Genomic DNA, 25,957 nt, shown 5'->3' on the forward strand with positions numbered 1-25,957 from the left:
CAGAAATCTGTATTTCTCATTCTTGGAGAGGGCTTTTCTCCCCCCTCCACTCCCAAGGGAGAAGGAAATTCAAGGCTCTTAGGCCTGAAAATCTTGTAAGGACTTCTGAAAGCAGCTTCTGAAAGCTCCATAAAGAGTTGGAATAATTGCTTCTAACAGCTGCTGCAGGGAATTTCAGCTACTGTTTTTCACTTATTGTTTCATGGGATAAGAAAAGGTGAAGGGGCAGGACACAGTGCAGAAGTCTCTACGCTGGACGACTTGAGACCAACAGAAAGTACGTCCTTCTGCCCTAAATGGAGCTTTCTTGTCAGACACCGACCCTCAGCTCTGGAGAAAGTGATTCTTCCAGCAGCTTGTATGGTGTTGGCTTCATCTTCAGTGCAACTCTCTAGGAGGCCGCAGACCCCCTAGCAACACAGCCTGTTCTTGAACTTACAGGATTTTATGTGTCTGATTTTACTTTATAGTATTGAAGATAGTAACATTTTCAAGTCCAAGTAGTAAAGCTACAAGTATTTTAGATAGCACTGGCGTTTATTTTAAATTATTTAATTTAAAATGCATTTACACCTTGCGAAATTGCACCCTTCCTGAAAACCAGGCCTGAGCTAAGAGGGGAGTTTTAGTTTGCCATTTGGTGGAAGATGTGCTGGGAAGGCCTACCGCTGTACTGAGCAGGGCCTGTTGAGCTGACAGATGAGTGAGGACCCATGAAGCCAGGAGGGCCTAGAAAGTCCATAGTGACCAGAAGAAAAATGATAATCCTTCCTCAGCCCTCCAGGAAGTTTCTCCTTAGGAAATCCTTGTGGCTAACTGCGCCTGTCAAGTGGACGATGTATAAATTTCACCTGACAGAAAATACATCACAGCAGTACCGCATAACAGAAGCCGACCAAACTGGGGAAAAAAATGACTGCCTAGCATGGCTGATAATTTTTAGCAGCTGCACGAGGGGAAAGGTATTTATTCATACAGAAACATTAACCAGGTTGTTATGTACACTAGAAAATGTCTAAAAGAAGTTTATGGGTATTTCTTTGATTTGGGGTTGAGGAGTGTTCTGAAGAGCTGTAGCAGCAGTACTTTTTGCTACTCATTTTCTTTTTCTCTGCTATCATTAGGACTGAATGTTCTCTATCAGTCTGTGTTCTGATTTTCCTTCTCCCATTCCTACCTTCAAACATTTCAGGCAACAAACTTAATTTGATTTTTATATTGGCTGCCATGAAACATTTCAGAAGGATTCACAATCACCCCCAGGAAAGGCTATAATTAATATAAAATTAAAATAACAGAAATCCTAAAATGACTAGAAGAAGAGGAGGCTCTGCGGGGCCCTTTATAGCAGCCTTACAGTACCTGAAGGGGCCTACAGGAAAGCTGGGGAGGGACTTTTTATAAGTGCAGGTAGAGACAGGACAAGGGGAAATGGTTTTGAACTGGAAGACGATAGATTTAGACTAGATATTAGGAAGAAATTCTTTACTGTGAGGGTGGTGAGACACTGGAACAGGTTGCCCAAAGAGGTTGTGAATGCCCCCTCCCTGGAAGCATTCAAGCCCAGGCTGGATGGGGCTTTGAGCAACCTGGTCTAGAGGGAGGTGTCCCTGCCTATAGCAGGGTGGTACTTAAAGGTCCCTTCCAACCCAAACCATTCTATGGTTCCATGAAAAACAATATAAAATGTACATATGTATAATAATTATAACATATCTAAAATGTGACAGTAAGGACAAATTGGCCACCACCCTGAACCAGTACAGAAAACTTCTTCATGCCTCATCACCTCTGTTTTATTGATATTAAACCCATGAAAGAGAAAAACAGGTGCCTCAGACAGTTCTAGTGGTAAAGAAGCTCTTTGGGAAAAGAAGGAAGGACATATGTACCAAAATTAAAGACACTACATCATTTTTGTTGTTGTTGTTATTTAGGTTTTAACATAAGCACTTTAGGTAAACAGGATTTCTAACCATATCATCATGAAACAGGAAATGCTTTTGCTTTTTCAACAATATTGTGAGCAACTTCTGAAGAGCATCAGTTGTCTAAGTCAACAGTCATACAAAATTTCAGCTCCCACAAAATATGGGAAATAAGCCAATAAAAGGGTGAAACAATGGGCACACTGGTCTGTATTTAATAGGTCTGTATTTAAGCCTGCTGCTCACCAGCTAGCCTTGTCAGCTCTGCACATTCCATTACTTTTAAAACATTGTCACGAAGTTGGTATTTTTTGTCTCTTGCCTCTCTGAAAACGTATCCTTCAAATTCTGCACTAATTTCTTTGAGCACCTATCTTGTCTTTTCGTCCCAAATTACAGCTTTCTTTTTCTTTCCCCCTTCCTGTTTTCTCTGATAATACCTCTTTTTAGTTCTCTATCTTTGATGATGAGCTTTTTAGGACACAGAGCATAGCTTGATGTACTCATAAATTTCTGCGTGCAGTTATGTTCTCAACATGTAATTTTTAGAGGAAAAGTGAAATAACACAATAACAGAAATTATAAATCTTGGTGATAGATGTTGACTTGTGGATAGCAAAGTCAAGATTTTATTTACAGTCATGAGTGTCCAGACGATTTCTACCTACAGATTACATGAAGCAGTTAATTGAACATCCTACTGAGGTTCCAGCTTTCATATAAATGAAGGAAAAAAACCACGACATCAATTTGAAAGTCTTTAGTGATTAATCAGAATCTTAGTAACATAGAAGAAATTTTACACCAGTTGTCTCTAAAGGAAACCATTGCTTTTAGCCCCATTTGTCTTTCATGTGATGTGTTAAGCAGGACAGAAAGAATCTAGAAGTTTTATTTGACCTAAGGAACAAGTTGACCATGTTTATGGTTGCCTGCTTACAGGTTATAGGTGTTTTCTTTTTATTTCCAACTATTTCTAGCTTTGTTGAGGCTGTTCCCTGGAAGGGTGTTTACAGGCTTGCTAACAAAGGCTGAAGTATATTGAAGCAAATTTGCTTTTAGTCTGGTCATCATTTTCTTCCTCATATAAGATACATAATAATAAGTACATCCTTGATTTTTTTTATTTTTAATGACAAATTATAGCAGCTGATGAGGCTGCAATGGGGCTGTTATTCCATACGAAAAAATAATTGATGTCTGTATGCTGAGAAAGGGGATGAAAAACTAGACAATTCCACTTAAGCACAGAGAAAGTTTTAAGATGCCGAGTTTTGATGTCATTTACTGGTATTAGTTTGCTAGAATTAAGTTCTACACTGTGCTGAAAACGTTGGCATAAATGGCAATGAAAAACAGCACGGATCCTCTTCAAGTTTTACTTCACCTCTTGTTGAAAAGATCAGTAAGTCATCTTAACTGTGCTACATATTCTGTGGTATTCAGCATTATTTTTTTAAGCTGCAGCAGGGAAGCTGAAGGGAAGAGGCTACATTATACGTTAAATTCAATGCTGAGTAATGTAACTACACATTAAAGTCAAAAAGCAGATCACATGAGAGTTAGAAACACAAAGTGAGTCACTCATTTGGATAAAAACGCATATATTATTAAATTTTCTTTCTTTATTATACTGACTTATAAATGTCTTTTGAAGCACAGTATTGAAATGACTGAGCAGAATCAATCATATAGAGATCTGAATAATATAAGCCACCAAGTTATGAAAATATCTGAACAAAGACACAATCTGCTTAAACATTTCTATAGGTTCAGAGGACCTCTCACAGAGCTGCTGTGTACAGTGAGCATGCATACTCTCTAACACTATACCACTGTGGACTTCTATGATTCCCAGGAAGTTGCCACCATAAACAACTGAGTAGCAAATGTAGTCTGCCACTGCGTAGAAAATGAATATGTTTTTTTTTGTTTTGTTTTGTTTTTTTGCAATATGCAGGTATACCAACTAACCTAAAAAAGAAGTTGCATATAACAGAACACAGCTTATGACTGATCAGCACAATTGGAGTAAGCCAGATATCCCAGCAGAAAATTGAAATTTACTGGGAAAAATATAGACGAAGCCAAAAGTACTTTGATGCTGGATGGAAGAGAAAGGAAGAGAGAAGAACAGTAGCAAGAACAAAAGAAACACACTTTAAAATTAAGAATTAAGAGTTCTCTCATTTTCATTTTGAGACAAAAATATTTTTTTCTTGTTTTTTTTTTCTTTTCTTTTGTGTCATTTCTTATTATCATGATTAAGGTAAAGTATCTATCCCTATTAGGTGATACAGTATGTTTTTTTCATGCATCTTTCTGGTGGATGATGTAGAGATTATATATATGCATTTTTATTACATAATTCAGGCAATTGTTCAATTCTCTGTAGAATTAAAACTCAATCCAAAGACATCCAGCACTAAAATTTGCAAAATTATTTATCTTCCTATCTTCAGGCGGGTTTTGATTTTCTTACTGGGATAAATATGAATTAAATAACCTTGTTAAAAAATAGTCATGTCTAAAACCAGAGAAAAATAGGGTAAGAAAAGCCAGAAGCAAGAGCATCAGAAATCTTAGTGGCCAGTCCTACAGCCAGTCCTCTTCTTGTGTCAGGTATCTATCTGAGCAGCTGAACGTTTCTCTGGGGGTGTCAGGACACCACAGACCTTGAGGATGGGACGAGAGGAGGCTTGTTAAGCTGGTCAAGACTCCTCAACTACCTCTGAGGATTTGCTCATTTGCCCTTGAATCAAGGGTCTCTGACAGGTGATAGAAGTAAATCTTGGATTGGAAGATATTCTCTGTCAGCCCCCTCGACAGTTTGTGTTACAGTAGGGAATTATTTAAGCCATTTAGACCATTTTTGATACCTATCCCTTTCAAACCTGACTGTAATTTGCTTTGGCATTCTGCTCAGGGAAAAATGTGTCAACTGGGGACACAGAAGAAAAAATACAGGTACAAAGAACTAAGAACTGATATAAAGTTGTGCACTGGGTAAAATGCAAGGGAACCCATGTAAGTGCAACAGTGCAGGCAAAGGTAGATTGTGTCATTCTCCTTGAAACAAATAGAAGCTACAGATAATTTTTCTGCTAAAGAATCATCTCCGATTGTTTGTGCCACAGAGGCAGATAAATGCCAAAAAGATAGATCCCTCTGCCACTGAGATACTGTCCTGTATAGTATAAAGTTAATAGCAAAGTAATAACGAGTCTCCAGTCCTGACATAAAATATAAAGTTATGCCTGCTAGATGCAAGCTTTGTGATCTATAACCTGTGAATCCCTACGATCGCAGCACAAAAGGCCTCGCCATACTGGCAAAAGAAGGGCAAAATGCCATCCAGGATGGGGACAGCTTTTCATGAGGAACATGCCATTTTTTCAGCACAACTATAGATAGCCAAGAAATAAAACACCATTTTTTTCTACTCGTTTGTGAACTATCGATACAAACCCATAAATATATTACCTATGATAAAGACCTATGTTTTTTATAAACCACATCTGCACTTTCATAATAGGCGAACAGAAGAAGAGTAAGACAAGAATATCCATTTCTTCCACTTTCCATGACGAAATCTTTGTTTACTATCTGTGTGCCTGCACTGACAATGAGTCCTACACATAGACACAATTCCAGTGCATCACAGCAGGTCATGAAAAACCAAAGGATACTTCCCATCCAATTGAAAACAATGATTTATTTCTACTTTAAATAAATAAATGAATAAATAATTGCTTTCATTCCAAACCCAGACCTGGTAAACTTCAGTCAACGTGAAAATTCTTCAAAGTTCCAGAAAAAAACAGAAACCATTTGTTATAGCTGAAACATAAAACTTCACTCCTGAGGTTGCAATTGCTCATTGCCATTCACGGAGTGCATTAACACAAAACCATTATATTTACTAAATGTAACAGAACATTTTAATAATACAAACATGGTACGGTGAATGGGAACTGACTGGAAGTACTGTCTCACAATTGTATGTTCTTTGTTCTCAGAAGAAAAATTCTAAAGTATGATTCCTAGCTAGAACTACAGACAAAATTTGGGCTTCTATAGTTTTTATATAGAGAGGAAATCCACTTGAAGGTATTTCCAGATAGCATGGAAAAACTCCACCTTTCTACGAGCATCAGATTTTCCTCCAAATATGGTTGCCTTAATAAACTGAAAACAGGATAAAAAGAATGGCTTCAGGCTCTCAAGAAAGAGAGTAGCTGCTCTCCAGGAAATTATGCATGTTGATGGTATACGTCCTGAATCCAGATTAGTTTATTCAGGGACATAATAAAATCTCCCACAGAGATTCCTTTGCAAAACCCATGGAAAATTCATGATGTAACAACTACAGCTTCTCATTTGTTAGCCATTTCTTTCTGCTGTCCTTTAGACAATGGTCACTTAACTCACACAGCAATTCCTGATACTACATTATCCTCATGCTATTCAGTGAAACAAAAACTACAGTGGTTTAAGCAGTGATGCTCCTGTCTCTGTTTGAACAAAATCTATCCAAATAATCAAACATTCACTAGTAACTGCTAAAAACCACAATTAAGGTAAAATGTATTAATAAATGTTTAATACTTAATGCTTTTTTTGGTCTTCTGAAGCTAAGATCCAATTTAATTTTATATTATATTAAATTTTTATAACCAGGTGATAGGAAAGCTTTACTCGTTCTGGGGATAAATCCTGCTTTACATGCTAAGCATGTGATAACTTTTAAAGTTGCAGCTATTAATTACAAACTATCTTAAAATTACAAAAGGACAACTGAGACAACACTAGCTTTCAACTACGTCTCAGCCCAAAATAATGGATTAATCTACATGTAGTCTTTAATTTTCACTCAGGGACGTTCTAGCAGACTCTTGCAAAATCTTCACAGTAGGTAATCTATTTGGGCCTTGAAAAAAAAATTAGAATACCTAGCATCCATTTAAAGAAGAAAGCCAGTCTTTACAATTCTACTTTCTTTAGGAAAAACAACAAAAATACCCCCCAAAAAGCAGTTATTCAAACTCACGGCGACGCAGACCTTGGGCACATACGTTTCACAAAAACAACAACAAAAAAAGTAAAGTAAACAATGAACCGACGTGTTATTTGCGCTGTAATGTGCTACTCGACTTGCTTTACTCCCCAGCACAGAGAGGCTCCCTTGCTGGAGAAAATATAGCAAGGAGTAAAGGCAGCCTTACTGACCTGTGTGTTGCCTTCGATGCTTGGTGAGGGCATGACGTGTCCCGCCGGCAAAGCCACAAAGGTCACAGAGGAACGACTTCTCGCCTGTTGCAACAATAAACAGATGAGGGACTGCGGAGGTCACAGATCATTAAAACATATCTATCAAGGCTTTCAGGGTTACTAATTCCTCCAATCAAATGTTTCCATGTAAATATGTCAAATGGGAATGAAATTACCACTGCGGTTTATTGACTGTGATAAAATCTGAAAAGCACCACTGAACATAATTACATACTTGTCAGACCCATAAAAATTAGCTTTATTATCAATGGAATGGTTTTGTACAACTTCATTTCTGTTAGATGTCTTCCAGATGGGGCTGCTTTATGCACTTGAACAGTTTTTATGCATATCCTGATTTTTTACAATTCCCATACATCTGGCCTTTCTGTGCTGAGTAAAGATTGCCTGGAAAAAAAGTTAATATACTGTATATATGATTCTGCTTAAATAAAATATATTGAATTTACTAACAAATTAAGGATACTGAGAAATCTTAAACAGAGTAGATCACAGTCATCTTTAGTTACCTTCTATTTATTAATAAGTATTAAATTATTTTCTTGGATATATTGAAAAGCCCAGGCAACAATAAAAGCCACATTATTCAGTACCAGTGGCAATTCAGTACTGTTTCTGTTTCTAAAGTTTTCATGACATAAAGAAAACAGGTCTGGGGATTGCTGCTGAAATTGCAGCACAACTCATATTGTTCATCTTCAAATGATAATTCTTCATTCCAAACCTCTGCAACAATTTGAGAGATTTTGGCAAGCTCACTCCTCATTAAAAGTGTGTAAGTGCTCTTTTTTTTTTTTTTTAGTTTAGGGTTTTTTTCCATTTTTTTTTCTTTTTTTCTTTTACAGAGGAGATGATTTTGCTTTGTTGGCTATAAATTCAGCCTATCGTTGCACAGCAATATTTTTATCCAGTATGTACTAACATGCAAGGCAATTTTATCCCATTAAGGCTGCATGGAATATCACTGTGGGTTAATCTTGCTAGCCTCAGATACGGACTCAGTAACCTCAAACAAGATTGAAATTTTAAAAATATTTTTCAGCAAACATTCCCATTAGTCATTTGGAGCCAAATTGTCTCCTCTCGCAGCAACACTGAAGAAGGGACTGATGGGGTGATGACGCGGAATTCATTCAAATTCTTCCCTTTGGGGAAGGAAATTGAGTTCAGTTCCTATAAAAGATGACTGGTTTAAAGGGTCAGGTGTCAAACTGCCAAGTCCTCCGGTGAAGACAGAGGGGCTGGAAATCTCCACGTCGTTTATTCCCACGTAACCAGCCATGCTAATACATGGGCTTTCTGGAAAGCACCGCATCCCAATTAATTTCAGGCGGTGTTAACGTAAGCAGGATCCCATCTCAGGAGTGAGTTGGCTCCCCAGGGACACAGCAGGGACCAACCTCTCTCCCCGACCTTGACCCTGGTGCTGAGAAACCAACTCCCCACCAGAGCCAGTGCAGCACAGGGGTCCTGTGCAAGTCCTTCCAGATTTCCAAGGCAGCCCAAACCCTGCCAATAAAATGGGATTTTAAAACCAGGTAGCTAGGCTATGAAATATGATTGACACACATTCATTTCTGCTTCAGAATAAGGCAAACTATGTATCACTGTTCTACAGATCAGACCCAAGTTGGATCGTGAAAATCACAGACTGAAATTTTATACGTTTTAGGGCTTTTCTGAAAATTTTGTCCACTGATGAGAGTATCCCAAGACAGTATGTAAGGTACAAAACATTTTTGTAGCTCCTTTCAGGAGCCAGTTCTAGTCATCTGTGATCATAACACAGCAAAACCCAACACAGGAAAAGCAGAATGAAAGCCCATACTAACAAACTCTATCTGTTTAACTTGAAAAACGCTTACATGCTAAGTGATACAACAAAGTCTGAACTTTACTGTAAAATGCTTGTACATACTATTTTTACTGAGGCAATACATAATTGTTACAACAGGGATTTCTGCATAATCTCTTTCCTTTGTTTTTTTTTTCTTCTTTTTTTTTTTTCTCTAATCAGATCTTCACCACGTAGCACTTCAGTTCATCAAAATATCAAAGAAAACGAATGGAAGGACTATACGCAATGCTTAATTATAATTAAATATTAATTTAATTAATTAATCAATTTTACGTATAAATCTTTCTAACTAGCTCTAATGCCTAACACCCCTCCATAAAATTCACACTTTTAAGTTAAATGCTGTTCCATGCCTACCAAGAAATTGTTCATCACCTACATATTGTCATAAATTAGCTCATGTTGTGTTTAACATCTCAGAGCAGACTTCAGTATGGCCTGCAGCTTCTCACACTAATGAGGACACACAGTACCCATAGCATCTTTGTAAGTTTATGAATTTACCGTGTATTTTATATTTGGGCTCTTGGAACTGCTTTTTGAGCTCCAGAGAAATCACTCAAAAGCAAACAGTAGCTTTAAAGCAGGGAAATTGACCCATCCTATAAAATGATTTGCCAGTTAAATGTTCTGCACTCCTCTAAGTCTGATCAGGGAGCTCTCATGTAGGCAGAGCGCTTGAGGAAGTCACTGAAGCTCTGGATCCAAAAACACCAGAGTGAAAGAGATTTGGCCCTTGTGTTTGGGTCCTCAGGAAGAAGGTGATGCATTTATTTCCTGCAACATTATTTTTCAGACGCATTAACAAAACAATTACCTTATTTGTGCATGTATGCATCATGGTATATGCACAAATATACATTTTTATACAAACACACACAGAAAACGTCAGTACTTGTGACTTTAAGTTAAACTGTGCAATATTTTTCAGCCCTGAAGTTTGATGCGGGTCGAATCCCTCAGATCTAGACATAATATTTCACTTGATGTTATGGGCACGTATTGATACACAGATGTATTTTATATTCCTCTGGATATGCTTAACAATTTTATCATTCCCACTTCAGAATTTGTGACTTTTTAACTTTTAGGAAAATGTAAAGGCAATATTTCACTTGCTGTACAGGGGGCTGATCTAACTTGCCATGTTTATATGATAGCAGAAATGCAACAGAAAATGGTCCTTTTCTTAACAACTTGAATTAGTTTCAAGTGTGCCATTTTGCATTCAAATGTAGAAAGACACGGAAACCAATCCTTTATTTTCTATTAGAAAACAGCCACTGTCCCCTCTCTCTCATTATGGTGCAGACTACAAGACCTAACAACAAAAATCCATATTATTGATCTAGCCAAGTCTCCACAATTATTCTTTAGAAGGAAACGCCGACGATAAATTACATCTGCACTGGCTTTTCATCTGCTGTTCGATATAAGTGATCTCTCAGGGCAGGCTGGAGACCTTAAATCGTCAACACCCTTGTCAAAGAAGCTAAGGAGGCCTAGGCTTCCCACAAACAGCTCTGGAGGAACTTTTAACCTACAGTTTCTAGCAAGAGCACAGATTTTTAGAAAGCAGGGCTGAAGCTGTTTGGGAATAATAAACAAATATTTTTATTTCAAGTGAAAACACTGCATTTGATCTTTGTGCGAAAATGACCAGGCTGTAAGCGTAGTGTGATTTTTCTAGGTCTCTTTTCCTCTTTCCCAACCGTATACACATCTAAGTTGCTCGAAGAGCTCAGATAATGTAATGTCAACCTTATACCGCTTTTCTTTATGTACTATAATTATATGAAGCCTAATAGAATTTCAAAATCTGCATTCCATACATTTATTTCTTCTGAAACCAATGTCACATACTAGTTGTATGAAAAATGATATTTACTGTTATTAGCACTGAATGGTATTTTTAAGGACTTCGACATATTTCACAGGCACTTATTTTCTAGACACTGCACTTGTCACAGCTTAAATTTTATTTAACTTCAAACCTAGAATTAACAATGCCTGTTCCCCTGCTAAAGGTTCTGTATAAGTAAAATCAATTAAATTTAAGCGCATATTTTACAAAAAATGCTCACTTGACCCATCTGAAATACATCAGTAAATTTGAAATTTTTTTAAAGTAATTATGGTTCTCTGAAGAAAAGGAAAATCAAGCTGGTATTTCAGACGGTATTTTACTTCAGACACACAAAGACTTCAAGAAGAGAAAAGGATTCCCATTAAAAATAACAAGTGCTGAAGAGCTTATTACTTCTGCTGTTTCCTTTGCACCTGTATCCAGTTAACCAAGCTCCTTTACATAAAACCTTAATTTTTTTGGTTGATAGCAGCTCTATCCATCATTTAAGTGGTAAGTGAAGGATCCTCACAGATGCTGCTAAGAGGATGTGTACTTTTGCGTGTGTTTTACTTCACTCAAGAACAGACTTACGTTTGAACGATCATTCCAGAAGCTCAATTAATGCAAACTCGGATGTCAAAGCGGTAACTTGAACGCTCTTCCCCTCTCTCCAACTGTTGCAGGAGAGGCGGGAGCGGGGCACCCTCCAAAACTAAACCTGTTTTGCTAATGAGCTCCCTGTCTACTTTCTCCATCAGGACCTTCGTCTGCTCCCATAGCCCTGGGGAAAAAGACAGCGCAAACCTGTGTGAGTCCTAATGTGGTCCTTCATCGCCGAAGCCGTGAGGAAGGAGTAGTGGCAGGTGGGCCAGGTGCACTTAAATGGCTTCTCCCCGGTGTGCAGCTTCATGTGGTTGTTCAGCGCCCACTTCTCCGTGAAGCTCCTGTCACACAGGTGACATGTGAATTTCCTGGGCGGGCGAGAGAGGAGGATTTAAAAGCAGGCACATGCACAAACCCAGCCGAGAAGCCTGTTTTTAACCCGGAGAGCGGCAAACGCACAGACTTTCGTGAAGAGAATTGCAGGCCGGGTCTGTCATGTCTGTATAACCAGGCATTGATTTTTCTGTCGAGGCCTGGCACTTCAGCCATTTATTCTCTGCTTTGCGGTTGGGCCCAACGGGTTTGAAAAATTCTGTTACAGTCCAGTCACCCCTGAGGCAAATGTGAGAATAGATTTCACCTGTGCAGGCCCGCGCCACTTATCCAGGGCACGGGCTGTCAGAGCAAAGGCTAAATGAAAAGCTATCCATACTAAACTACTCAGACACTCTCAGCGCGTGGTGCCACGCCGCTGCCACCGCCGTGCGGCTGAAATACTGCCTGTAATAACGCCGCTGTGAGAATAAACACAACCCGCTTCGCAACAAAGGGCAGGGCTTCTTGGGGTTGTTCTAATGGGGGCTACAAAAAGGGAAGTAAGCGTTTGCTGATGGTGTGTTCCCATCCGCAGTGCTACCACAGGAGACATAAAAGATCCCAGCTGTGGCACAGACAGAAAGAAAAGGCAATTTGGTCTGCTGGGCAAAGCTGCCCAGCTCTCCACCACGGAGATAACTTTATACCAGCATGCAAAGGGAGATGGCTTGAAGAAAACCCTGGTTCATCGCCATGTTTTCAGGCTGTGATTTCTGTTAGAGCAGACGCTGCCATTTAGGTGTTTGTGTTTTACAGCTATAACGTGACAACTGGAAGGGTTCTGTCCCCCTTTCTCATTTCCTTCTCTCAGCATCAGACTGCATCTCCACATTGTTCCTCACTTTATTAAATATAAGCTGAATTTCTATGCTGAAAAATTAAAAAAAAATAGCAAAGAGATCTAAGCCACAAATAATATTTTACTATTGTCTTGCGTGACACTTAGAAGGTTTCTTTTGTTTTGCAAGAATAAAAATACTGTCCCCTGCTAAGGAAAAGAAACAGATATATGAAGTATATAAAAATACTAGAAATACAGAAACAGAGGAGCTCCCTAAAAAGCTAATAAATAAATCTACAGATACATAGATATCTCAATATGGACAACGTAAAGCATCAGGTAACCTTTAATACCAGGGTAACGAGTTCAACCTAATCATGTGTGTGAATCTACTTACTCACAAGGTACAGGAGCATGTTACAGGATTATTGCTATAGTCCAGTTAATTCAACAATAACAACAACGCCAAGCAGTGAAATACGTAACATGACGCTGATGCTATTATTTAAGTGCTTTTATTATACCATAAAAATCCTCTTTCTTATTTGGGAAAAATGCATGCACACAGTGGCACTGCAAGAAGGGTCTGCTCTGCAGAGGACACGCAGATGCGGTGCAGGTCGAGAGGTGATGACAGAGAGATATGACCACAGTGTCAGTAGGTCAGGCTTATAAGGAGTATATAGATTTCACCTCTTTTACCTACCATAGAGAGCAGGTCATCTGGCCCCCATACAACTAAGGCTGGGATTTTCACATTTAAGAATATTTAGTGATACATTTTGTGTATTTCTGAAAATTCAGTGATAGTTTTATAAAAATGGGCTATCTGTTCCACTGATAACTGTACTACTTCCAACACAAAATATGCTAGCATAAGAAATGCCTTTATTTTCACTTGTCTACACCATTTTTCCCTTGGTTGCATTGCGAGGTCCATCTTTTATGCCAGCCTTATCAAAGATACATTATTTCCAGCAAGTTGCAAGCAAAATGATGAAATCAGGTATGCCACTGTCCATGACTTATGGAAAAGCTACACATTTTAACACATTAATGCCATAATTTACACGTAGTGTTTTTTTCTAAACTGCTGTAGAAATACAGCAATTTTAACTTATGTATAATATAGTTCACCATGGATTTCTTTAAAGGATATAGTTAAAAATGAATTATCTATGTTAAGCAACCTACTTAAACAAATGCTAATTTTCCACCCAAAAGCCATTTTCACAAACAGAGAGGGAAAGATAAAGACTTGTGTACAGTTCTGCTATATCCCAGTGGCAAATATATATATATATATGCTATTGAAAACAGACTTTCAAATTACTATACCACTTGATCACTGCTTAGTGGCACTAGCGAATGACAAATATAGCTAAATACTTCCAAATGCACAGTAAAAAAATATCATGTCCGTATATCTCCCTGACAGGTCTTCATGCATTTCACATTTCAAAACCGTGACAGGGATCTTATTTCTAAGATAAATTCCCCTATCTACTTATTTCCTCGTGTATTTATTGTGGATCTAACCTTCTACTACAAGAAATAAATAAGCAGGTTAAGTAGATGCTATCTTTTAACAAATAGTTTCTCTAGACTGTATTACAACTTTATGAATGACAAAATAAATCCCTCATTTTTAAATCCACCAAGATGTACATTTAACAGTACTGCACCTATTGAACCTCAATGTGTACTCTATTATTCACACACAATAAAAATGTTAAAATAACACTGAGAGTCTGTCTTTGAAGTGACAAAAGCCAGAAAAATCAGAATTAAAGCTGCAACTCCATCTCTAACTAACCCCTCTGCTTGCTTTTGGAAGCAGTCCAAATAGGGTTTCTGACCTTTCTTAAGCTACATTTTGGTTTTTCTTTTTTTCTCTTCTACTTTTTCATTCCTTTTTCAGTTGCTGTTGCTTTTGTGTTCATCTCTTTTAAAGGATGGGAAAAGATTGCAAGAGGCTTCAGTGATGACAGTGATTTCTATCTATCTCAGATTCAGAGACAGTAGAACAGCTGAGAGACTTCAATGTACATATTTTTAAATAGATAATTATTAATCAGGCTTATTTAGTTTCTCTGTTTGCAGACTTAGAGTATTTTAGCAAGTTTGTATTTCAACTTTTGCAACAGAATTTTAATGCAAAAATTAAAGATCAAAATTTATAAGAGTAATATTTATATTTTTCATGTATGTTGAATGGTTGTATTCAAGCACAGGATACCAACAGTACTGCTGCTGCTGTCTTGGTATTTTGCCCTTTTAATCATTTTCTTGGAAGTAGGGGTGTCAGTATGGCCTGTTGTCGCAAACTAGTTGGTAACAGCAGTAGAGTGCACTTTACAAAGGATATAAATGAACGTATCCATCCAGAGTTTAACTATGATTTTTTTTTCCTCCCTCAGTACTCCTGGATCATTCAACACACCAAATGGCGCTGCTCTACAAGCACCTCTTGGAGGAAAGGGCTTTTCACTGTCAGAATACTTTTCACACCATTTTCATAAACAGATATTGTTTCCCATTTGGAAAGTAATCCAAATGCCTGAGCTCCAGGTTTAATTTTTAAATCTCTTGGTTCCTCACTGAACAAGTAATAACAACAAAATTAACTAATTCAAAATTGTTGTGAAAATACTAGCTTTCATGTAATCCAACAGGGCCAGCATAAACTTCTGCCACCATTCATAAAAAAGACAAGCTATCTATTACACAGACCAATGGAGGAATCAGGGACTGCATTAGATTTCACAAAAAGTTGCTGATGACACAAGAAACCTAATATATCCCAGGTTAAACTCACATTTCTGGAGGAAAGCATATACTGGAATTCATCAGTTCCTGCCCTGTCTACCTTCACTTAGCTTTCCCCACCCATACATTCAGTCATCTTTTTATTAAAGTCCTCCATCTTAGTACTCATTTTTGCCATCTGCCCTGCTGCTGCTGCCTAAAACTTTCCACACAGAAACACAGCTTCCTACCACTGCTCTTGACTCATAATACTCACACTGACAAACGGACAAATTGCCAACAGGGAAATCTCAATGAAAACATAAATTTTATTTTAAAATACAGTTTATATAAAATCAGGGTGTGTGTTCTTTCCTCTTTCTTTTCTCAAGCCCATATATCTTCAAGGTATAGTTACATAAGAACTGCACGGTTACAAAGTAGTATTTATGCATTAGAAACTACACTGATCTTAGGCCATCAGATCTGATTGAAAACTGCATTTTTAGGACCTGAATCATTCAAAATTACCAGGGGAGGCAGGGAAAGAGCTTTAAAAATTTCATAGCATGCTTTCAGCATTGAATCCAGACAGCTATTAGCTCAAATATTGTCATACAAAGTCTTCGCAACGATACAATCTCATACGGATCCTATCACATCTTCCTAATAAGCACCTACCAGAAAGACAAACTTGCTAAATGATAGGTATAGAAAGGAAATGTTCTCACCTTTAGAGTCTTTAAAGTACTTAAGGAGATGAGCAAAGCAGTATTTAAGGAGTTGAACATGGCAGTAATGTGGAAAGAAGTGCAACGCATCTCAAAGCAACACTGAATTGTGTGCCATTTGTGCCATTTCTGCAGATTGCCAGTGCTAGACTATGACTTTAACTTGCAATCTCAGTTCCACCAAGAGAATATGTTTATCTAAGTTCTTGACCCAAGTAGCGTCTACTTAGCTTTATTCTGGTGGCTCACAACTTGTGAAATATGTATACGTGTGTATACATTTTAAAATGTAATTTCACCACTGAACCGTACCTGTTGCTTTTAAAAAAGAAGTGTCTGTAAATGATTAACAAAAGATGTTGAAACATGCAGTTCTCTGCTGAAAAGGATACTTGCATGAAAAAAATAACAGAAAAACAAATGGACCTCAGAAAACTGAGCAGTGTGTGAGGTAACATAAAACATCCTTGAAAAAAAACAAAGAAAGTATGGTACATTCAACTGATGCATCAGAATGGATACAAATGTCTGACTGTCATATTCTAAGTCTCTCAGAAATTACATCAAGGGCTCCTGCAGGTATCAGCACTCGACTATCTTCAGTTCTGTGGGAAAAAAAAAAGTGTTTTCGCAACTGCCATCACCTCAACTCAGCCTTAAATAAGATTGTTCTGTGACTTGTGCATCAGCAATAGGTTACACTCGTCAATTCCTGACCTTTGCTACAGCTTCGAAATACCACCAATTTCAAATGTATCTGTCCTAACACACTGAGTTGAGCGCCTTGTTTCACAGAAGTGACTAAGCTGGCCCATTGCCTTCGACACAGAGGCATAGCAGAGGGAAATGTAGGCCTGAAGTTACTGGTTGGTGAACAAGTGCAGGGGTGAAACACAAGCCAGGAGAGCAGACACTTACAGCTTCTGTATCTCTGCCCTCTCTTCAGTATAGTTTGAGGTAAAACACTGTCAAAATTTAGTCTTATTTTTACAAGCTTTGCTGCTTCTGAAAACTATCATTTACTTTGTCGAGATGTCAGATCTTTAACTTCATTGCTTTTCAGAACATAATCTCTCTTTATATTTCTATCTTCCAAACTAAAAACATTTCGAAACAGAATCAAGCGTAAGTGAAGTAGGACTGAAGGTTACTCCTGCAGGGAAAACAGCCTCGTGAGCCAGTTGAAATATGTGACGCAACCACCAGGCACAGCCTTGTGATTCCCATTCTATTCACTTAAGCATAATGGAAAGTTTAAAATTTATCATCTTCCACAGTGTTGTAATATTCTGTCAATTTTGTAGCATTAATCTTACTGCAGAGCTTTTTATAACATACAATCACTTAAAACAGTGTCACAGCCTACTGTTTAATGCACATAAAGGTACATTTCATTAACACTACTCTGTGAGGTTTTACTAGGACAAATATATAAGTTAGAAAAAAAACCTGAACATCTGTATATAATAGTATTTCAAAATCTTTTATGCCAATAAAACTTAAGAGTTGCATTTGAACGCTTTTATTTTTTTCTTTATCTACAGGATTCTAGAATGTAATGCTGGGACAGAAACCTCCCAGATTTGCACAATCTAATGGAACAGTTCTCAAAAGGGAACAAATTTTATTTATTCATTTGTTTGTTTGTTTTTTGCAGTTCCATTACCTTTAATTGGCTCCCCACCATAAATTTCTCAGTTGTGACTACAGTGCATACTACTTAATCACTGATGTTTTTACCTGAGGAAAGCTTGGTCTGCCCTAAACATGTTCTGGGTATATTTATTCCAGAAAATCTCATGGATCTGTATTTGATTCAAAGTGGGGGGGGGGAAGGAAAAAAAAAAAAGGAAAAAAGGATGGAAGAGTTTGAATTCTGTAGAAGAAAATAAATCACTTGACCAAATGCTCCACGTGGTATTTTACATAAGCACTAGTAGCCTGTGGAATTCAGGCACAGGAAGAACAGAGAGGAAAAATAGAACTGTAATTCAATCTATAAATTAGACAGAATGGGACTCATCCATATGTTTTTAAACACAGGTCTTTAATTTTTAGGAATAATAGATTGCCATGGAATTAGAAGATCGGACTCAAACCACTAGGATGAGTGGCAATGCAGACAGTAAGTTCTGATATCAAATCTTGGCACATTTTTTCAGAAAGCAGAGACACAACATGGATGCTCCAAAGGTTGCAGAGAAATTTGCATCCTTAGGACAGCTCCCAGTAAAAAATGTCATCAGAAAAATTACACACTGACAACCAATACATTCAACTCACGGACTGGGAGATGCTTGATAAAAAATTAGACTTATTAATTGTGAGCTAAATCTTATCATCCTTTCTCAACAAAACAACCATTCACTTAAAAGTTTATCTATTTTTCTCATGGACATTTGCAGGAGCAGCCTGCTAACTTCACTGTATATTAAGTTAACAGGTTAAGCTTTGAGTAGATATTTCCCATGAAAAATTTCATCTTTGGGATGTAGACCTGACTAGCTTTAAGAATCAAATCTAACCAATAAAATATCCCTTTCAGGCTTCTGAGTGGTACACAGAATGAATGTATGTTCGAGTGCATATGGTTTTAGAACACAAATAAAACTCATCTCTGCACACTCATCAAGCGTTGGAAAAGAGCAGTGTAGCATGCCTTTGGACATTTGCAATCAGCTCATTTGACAATTCTCACATTTCTTATTTTTCTATCATGTTCAATTATCCTATCCTTTGCATCCAAAATAACCCAACAGCTTTTAATGGCAAGATACCAGGAGATACTCTGACCCACAATTAATTTCCAAGCATATTAAAATATTTATTAAAAATACATTGCTTGAAACTGTAGAGGTCTCTCAAAAGTGATGAAAACTACTCTTTTGCTAACAAAACAAAGGAAACACAATGAGTTTAATTTAGGTCACAGTGACATCAGAAAGGTTTATTTATTGCCAGCTTTGTTGCATCCAACAAAGCTTTAATCTGTGACATGCTGAAGCTTGTAAAACAGCGAAGTGGTATGGTATCAGAGAAACTACACCATGCCATACATTTCTAAAAACGTCTGGTGTCAAGCACATTAAACTCAGCAACATCATCAAGAAGAAAGAGGAGGGATTTTCAGGGGTTGTTTTGTGTTTTCAGTTCACATTTACAGCTGAAACAGCCTTTGAAAATTCCTATAAAGACTTCACATACTGACAGACAGCTGTTTTTATGTAGTCAGAGATGATGAGAAAACAATGTTTTTAAGAAGCTGAAAATCAGGGCAGACCTTAGGTTTTACAAAGAAAGAGGGGGAGAATCAAGGCTTTTGCTTCCATAAACTGCCAAGCTCATCTAGTATCAGAAAGCTGCATCTCAGTGGAGCAGAAAGTTGGGAAAATTGGAAGATTTCAGTAGTTACAGGACAAAAATTATTTTGCTTGTTTGTTCAAGATGGGGTTTCTGCAGGTATTGTGGGAAAATAAGGAGCACAGTGGCTGAGGAATCAGAAATTCCACCTTTTTGAGGGAGCACAGTGCGGGGTTTTGGGTACTCTCTGTCCAATAATATCTGGCTGACCCCCTGCAGCCCTACATCTTTTGGGAGCATCACAGGGCCATTACAGACAGATTAACAGAGACTGGGGAAATAGGCTGGCCCCAGGGACAGGGGGCCACTGAAAACGTGACCAACAGCAAGGTTTTTTACAACAGCTTCACCTGTCTAAAAAAAGGTTCCTATTAATTCTAGGCAAAAAAAAAAATATTGGGAAGTACAGTGAATGACTATATATTTATAGTTCAGCTATTTCTTAATTACATTTAACATATGGTACCATGCCTTAGACTTCCTCTATTCTCAGTTATCCAAACCCACATGCCAGCAATAGCTCATATCTGGTGGGTAAATTTAACCTGAGTTCATGTACCAACAGGAAAAGTTCACCTGCTTGTGAGAAGGCCGGATCTCACTGTTTGTTTGTAAACCTCCCCAGCATGAGCTAATTCTCATACAGAGTCATTACAGTATAACCTTCTGTTGCAATGCTTATAAATAGATAAATAAATACTTGGATTTTGAAAACTTTCCTTTTAAGGTATTCTGTAAAAAAAAAAAATAGTTTTACTAGCATTTCAACTCATAAAAACTGATTTACTTTGGAGGTGTGGCTTATTGTGCTTTTATAGATTGAAGAGAAAGAAGGGGAAATTCCCTTAGAGCTAGAACAGAAGATATCCCAAATTGAGGTTTGCAGAATTCTCACAAGTTTTGCATTTCTGTATTTGTTTGGTTCTGGTTTTAAATCAGACTGTTCAGTTAAAGAGGTATTTTAAAGAAAAGAAAAGATTAAAACCTGGATTTAATAATAATAATAACAATAATTTATTTTTTATTCAATTGGTGATTTTTTTTCCTTAATCTTTGCTGCTTTTAATTTGGTTTCACATGAAATCATACTGAATAAAATAAAACTGTCACTTATAACAAAATTCAAAAAGAAAACCAGAAAATCCCCTAGAGGAAAAATAAGACTATATGCTGAAAATAACATGGCACAGACTTGATAAAAATTTTAAACAAGAAAAATGGTAATGCGCCTTTTATTTCATCTCTGGGGTTGATAACTTCCCATAGATTGGTTTTTACAAAGTTACTTATTTTGTTATTGTATTTAGAAAAATATCTTTACAGTCCTTTAAGAGAATAACTGTTGGTTTGTGATTTTAATACATTCTAGGAATAAGAGCCCGCAGTTGTCACAGCAGAGCAATACCAACTTACATTATGATTTTACTGACATCAGTAAAATATCAGACAAACTCAGTTTGACTTAAATCAGCTATAAGCACTATTTTTTTCTAAACCTAATATTATTATAATGCGATTTTTCATTATTAGTCCAATTCAACTTGTATTGAAGTCAATGAGATTATGCTGAGTTCTATAAGTATTAGATCAGGCTCTGTGATGATGCTACAGCTACGACAAAATGAGTCTTGTCAAAAGGACTAAGATAAAGTATATCAAGCTGATATTGTTAAAAAATTAGTAGTGTATTAAAAACAGAGTTTCCAAATTCTCATTTACTTTTCATCTGTTTGTTTATTGCGTCTCAGCTCATATAATCGAAGCAACCACTCTTTTTCATTTTACATGAGTGGTTTCGGTCAATTTTCTTTTCAGGGTTCTTTCCACAGGCACAACATTCAGAACGGTTTGCCAGCAACAATGGAAGAAGAAAAAGAACTTAAGTAAAATACATGCCTTACAATTTTGCTTACAATGCAGCAAGGGGAAGACCGATACTGACTTTAAAAGATTTTACAGCACTCGTACAAAATGTAAAGTATAACCCTGGTCAGCTTATCGAGACCTCCCTGAAACCGGGTTGTGCAAGATTTTAGTTTGGTTTCCCTTGTGAATTAGGCAAAATGCCATAGGACTCAGTTGGCGTAGAATGCTGAATTAGGTTGACTTAATATTATTTTGTGATAACAGTGGAACCACAATACAGCGTGAGACGCTAAGACTGATATAATTGTTTTAATATAACATGCAAAATGTTGCACATGTGGAACAGAAGAATTGAGAGCAAAGAGGAATATTATACGTCTGAGAAAATAATGAATATCTTGCTAAAATTCATGGTCTTTTTAATACCACACATTTTGCTAACACGCCAAGTGATATTCAGAGTGCTGTGGCGAGTCCTAAATCATATATATTCTGTCTACTGTAAAAATTGCACATTTAAAAATAATTAAAGCCAATATGTCTAAACCACAGCATACAAACTGATGCACAATCTCATTAAAATACACTAAGATTTCTGTAGAAAATGTCTCTGGATTCGATAGGAAAAAAAATGTCTGTTGGAGAGTACTATAGTATTTATCACTATTGTAATGCAATGTTTATCACTCGTGTGCCAGCAGAAGCCTTCTTCTCAGAAGGTGAACTCTGAAATTAAACAGAAATTAGCACATGGAAAGTGCTTAATTGTTGTTCAGTTCCTATTTTTCAAAGGAGGAGGTGTGTAACATCACCAAGATATGCATGTATTTTTATTTAAGATACTATCATGAAAGGTTGTGATTCCTAAGCCAATTTACTACTTCAAAATGCAGTTCTCCTTCTAAATATAAACACAAGAGAAGCAGAGTATTGTTGCACAAATCATTATGCTCTTAACAGCTGTTCTTTCATGATCTCTATCATTTTGGAAACAATAGGAACATGAACAATTGACTTTCTGCACAGAAATGTATTCTTCTGCCAGGTACGTTCTCATAATAGGTCAAGTTTCTGTTACATCTTACCTTTTTGTGACCTGCAGATTAATTTTCTCAAGATTATGCCTGTGAATTCTAAAGATGCTTCATTATTATTTTTAAATAACTGGCACCACCTACTTAAAAAAAATATATGTTATATGTGCAACAGAAATTGCAAGAACAGTAGCGTTGAGATCCAAGTATTTCCATTTTGTATGGTTTCATCTTAAATCTTCAGATTGACAAAACAGTAGATTTTCAGTACAGCAGGTTACTTTCATTAAACCACATTTCAGATGTATTTCAATCATATTTTATTACCCTTTAAAATTAAATGAAATCAGAAGATTTAGGAGATTAAATGCCATTAAAAAAGATTACGCTATCTTTCCTATTACAGTGTAGTTTTCTTTCCAAGTTTTCCTTTCCAGTCTCTCCATATCAAAATATATCCCTGCCACCAACAAAAACAGATTTGGTAAATTTAGATCATGGATCGCACATTATTGGCTAGAGAATAGATCTGAAACCATTCCTGAATAATAATTTCCAAGATACGAATACTGTATGGTCAACCATAGTTGATCTAAAATTAGGATATTTTCCATGATGAAACATCAGCGAATGACACTGCCATCAGTGATAAACCATTATCAGCCTCTTCAACATTCAGAAATAGGTCTTATCCTCAATATGGTGACAGTGAAACTAACATATGTACCCAGAATACATGCATGTGTGCTTCTCCTTCCAGGAAGACTGCTCAGCTACTGCTAATAACATACCAAATTTTCACACTGCATTTTGAAGGACTCTTATTTCTAGACATTTTTCCAAGCTGTAAGACTGTGGGTGCCGAACACACTTGCTCTTCTTATCCTAGGGTGTTGTCTGCTCTTTTAGCTGGAAGCAAACCTCTAGTAAATTCCTATTTATCTCCTTGCCAATCAAGACGTGAATGAGTGACAGTAACAGAGCCTTATCTAGGACTCCTGTCTGCTGTGCATTCTGCTAAATGATGTCATCGCTCTAGCAAAAGAAAATAAGCAGATTATTACAGTGACTAGAAGCAAACTAAACATTTGGATTTTTGCATGGACAGATTTACACACTGTCTGTCAGATAAAGCACAGTTTGCCTGCTGCTTACACAACAAGAATGTGCCTGACAGCTTCTTCCCAGCTTTAGTATCTGATTACATAAATAGGCCATTCCCCACCATTCCTGAAGACTGACAGTCTGTCTTGGTTTAAAGAGCAATTTCTGACTATCAGCCTTTCTGTCTTGCACACTGGGCTGATTATCATCAGGGCACTTCCTGGAGGTCCAATCAGTTGTGGCTTCTCTTGAACTCAGGATATTGAAAAACTTGTAGCCACAAGAGTATGTGTTTGAAAAAAAAAGAAAAAGCCCATTAAAAAATTACCAGCAGTAATTCTAAATTTGCATCCCTCATCGCAATGTAAACTCTCTCTGACTTCTCGGAGCATTTAGCTAAAGATTTCAGACGATTGCTACTTTCAGGGGACACAAAAGGAAAGAAAGATAAAAAACGGAAAAATCAAAGAGAAAGAACAAACACCTGTCCACCAATGGGTAACAGCTAACTTATCCCCCAACACAAAAAGGCACCTTTTTCATGATTAAGTCTGAGCAATTCATATAGCTGCTCCATTGTCCAAGCTTGCAGTTTTACTCTCAAATTAAACTTGAAAAATGTCATATAAAGGATCCTCATAACCTTATGGGTTGGTTTTGTTTTCTTTTTGGTTTTTTTTCTGTATTAACTTTGCAACTGTGAGTCTTTTTTAATAATTCTACTTTTCCAAATGATACTTCAATAAAACTGTGTTTTAAATTAGATGCACTTCACTGTTGCTAGTTGACTCAAATATTTTTAAGGTTCGAACATGTAAAAGACATTCCATTTTTCATAGCTAAATGTATGCAGGTGTTAATGAACTTGTTTAAAAAATGGTTCTGAGCACCAAAAAGGGTAAACACATAATAACTCTGCTCTTTACAATGGTAAACAATCACAAGTCATAACCACAATATTGTTCCTAGTTATTTCAGCTATAACTTGCAAGGCTTCATAACCAGACAAACCAGATGAAATATGTTGCTGCAGGTCTGCTCTGATGGATCCCTCTGAAATATCCACATTATTGCTTTTATTTTATTATGTACCACACTTCATAACTGTACACAGCAGAGTACAATAAAAACTGCACTACACTCCTTTAAGTGCTTATTAAATAGGTCAAAAAGTTACCATAACAAATAACTTGCTCTATGCAGGGTCCATTAATAACACATCTTGTTGGGACTCTAAAACAAACATGGGGGAAAAACAACCGTACAGATGTCTCTATTACACAATACTACTGTTTAACAGCTTTCACCTAAAGAACGTGGTATTGCTATCGTATCAATAGTCTATTACTATTCTAAAATAATAGAATCAAATCAAGATGCAAAATTGAGGTGCTGCTTTTAGGGTAGGGAAAGGGCAGGAGAGCACTTTGATCCTAGGTGTGCGTTCTCCTGATCTGTGAAGACAGAAAACGCTACAAAGCCTAGTAGAGATTGGAATCCACATTTTTCTACCTTTAGGAGCCATAATATCTAGAGCTTTGATTCACCACCGCAAAACATTTCCCCCCCTCACGAAAGCATTCTTAAAACAGTATTTCCTACATCTAAGCAGAGGGCTGGAGAAGAAAAATGTGCAGAGATGGGAAAGAGCAAAGCACGCAATGGAGCAAGAGAGGCACGGAGGCCTGCTGCAAGGTGCCAGGCCACAGCAGGCAAGGAGGAGGTGAGAGCTCTATGCACAAGGGGGTGAGGAGGGACTAAGGGGAAACAAGGTACATGAGGTACTTGGGAAGGTGGATTGAAATAAAGAAAGGAAAGCACTACAAAGCAGAGGGTGAAAGCAGTGGGTAAGCCAGGGCAGGGGAGTGCAGCCACACTGCTGGTCTGTGAGGGGTACATGGTGGTATCGGAGCTGCCCCAGACAGTCAGGGACAGGTGAGAGTCTTGCAGCCGATCAGATGTGTGCATGTGAAAGCAGTAATCCAAATTTTATCAGGACGTAGGAGAGGCAAAGATAGATATAGAAGGTGCTGAAGAATCAGCAATAGGCAGATTTACAGATGGCTGAGAAGTGGGAGAAGGAGAGTTCATGGTCAGGGAATGATGCGGAGGTTATGGGCGGTGAGACAAATGGACGGCCCGGGTGAGAGGAGAGGAAAGATGGAGCTTTGTCTGAAGAGGCTATTCTTGCTCAAAGGGAGCCATTCTGTCTTACATAAAATATAAAAGACCCTTGCAGAAGAAAAAAATAGATAAACACACATTATGGTGCCACAAAACAGACACATCGATACAAACAGAATTTAAAACATGAAGTATATACAGCAGAAATTATGTTACACTTGGTCAGACTGATGTAACTGAAAGACATTGAAGCCCTTGATGACCCCTCCCTATTTTAGACATGTTAACCTGTGGAGTAAGAACT

General features: G+C 37.4%; 1 protein-coding gene across 6 annotated transcripts in view; it reads right to left on the reverse strand.

Moving 5' to 3' along the window:
- ZNF407 (zinc finger protein 407) overlaps positions 1–25,957 on the reverse strand; it is a 338,606-nt gene that overhangs the window by 125,339 nt on the left and 187,310 nt on the right. For all 6 annotated transcript variants that reach the window (XM_015282425.4, XM_046933043.1, XM_040695661.2 and 3 more), the window contains 2 exons: positions 11,732–11,898; positions 7,158–7,241 (listed from right to left, as the gene is read on the reverse strand). In XM_015282425.4, the coding sequence (XP_015137911.2) occupies positions 7,158–7,241; positions 11,732–11,898 (251 nt within the window). The remainder of the gene's footprint in view (positions 1–7,157; positions 7,242–11,731; positions 11,899–25,957) is intronic.

The sequence above is a fragment of the Gallus gallus genome, chromosome 2, assembly GCF_016699485.2.
Source record: "Gallus gallus isolate bGalGal1 chromosome 2, bGalGal1.mat.broiler.GRCg7b, whole genome shotgun sequence".
Lineage (NCBI taxonomy): Eukaryota > Metazoa > Chordata > Aves > Galliformes > Phasianidae > Gallus > Gallus gallus.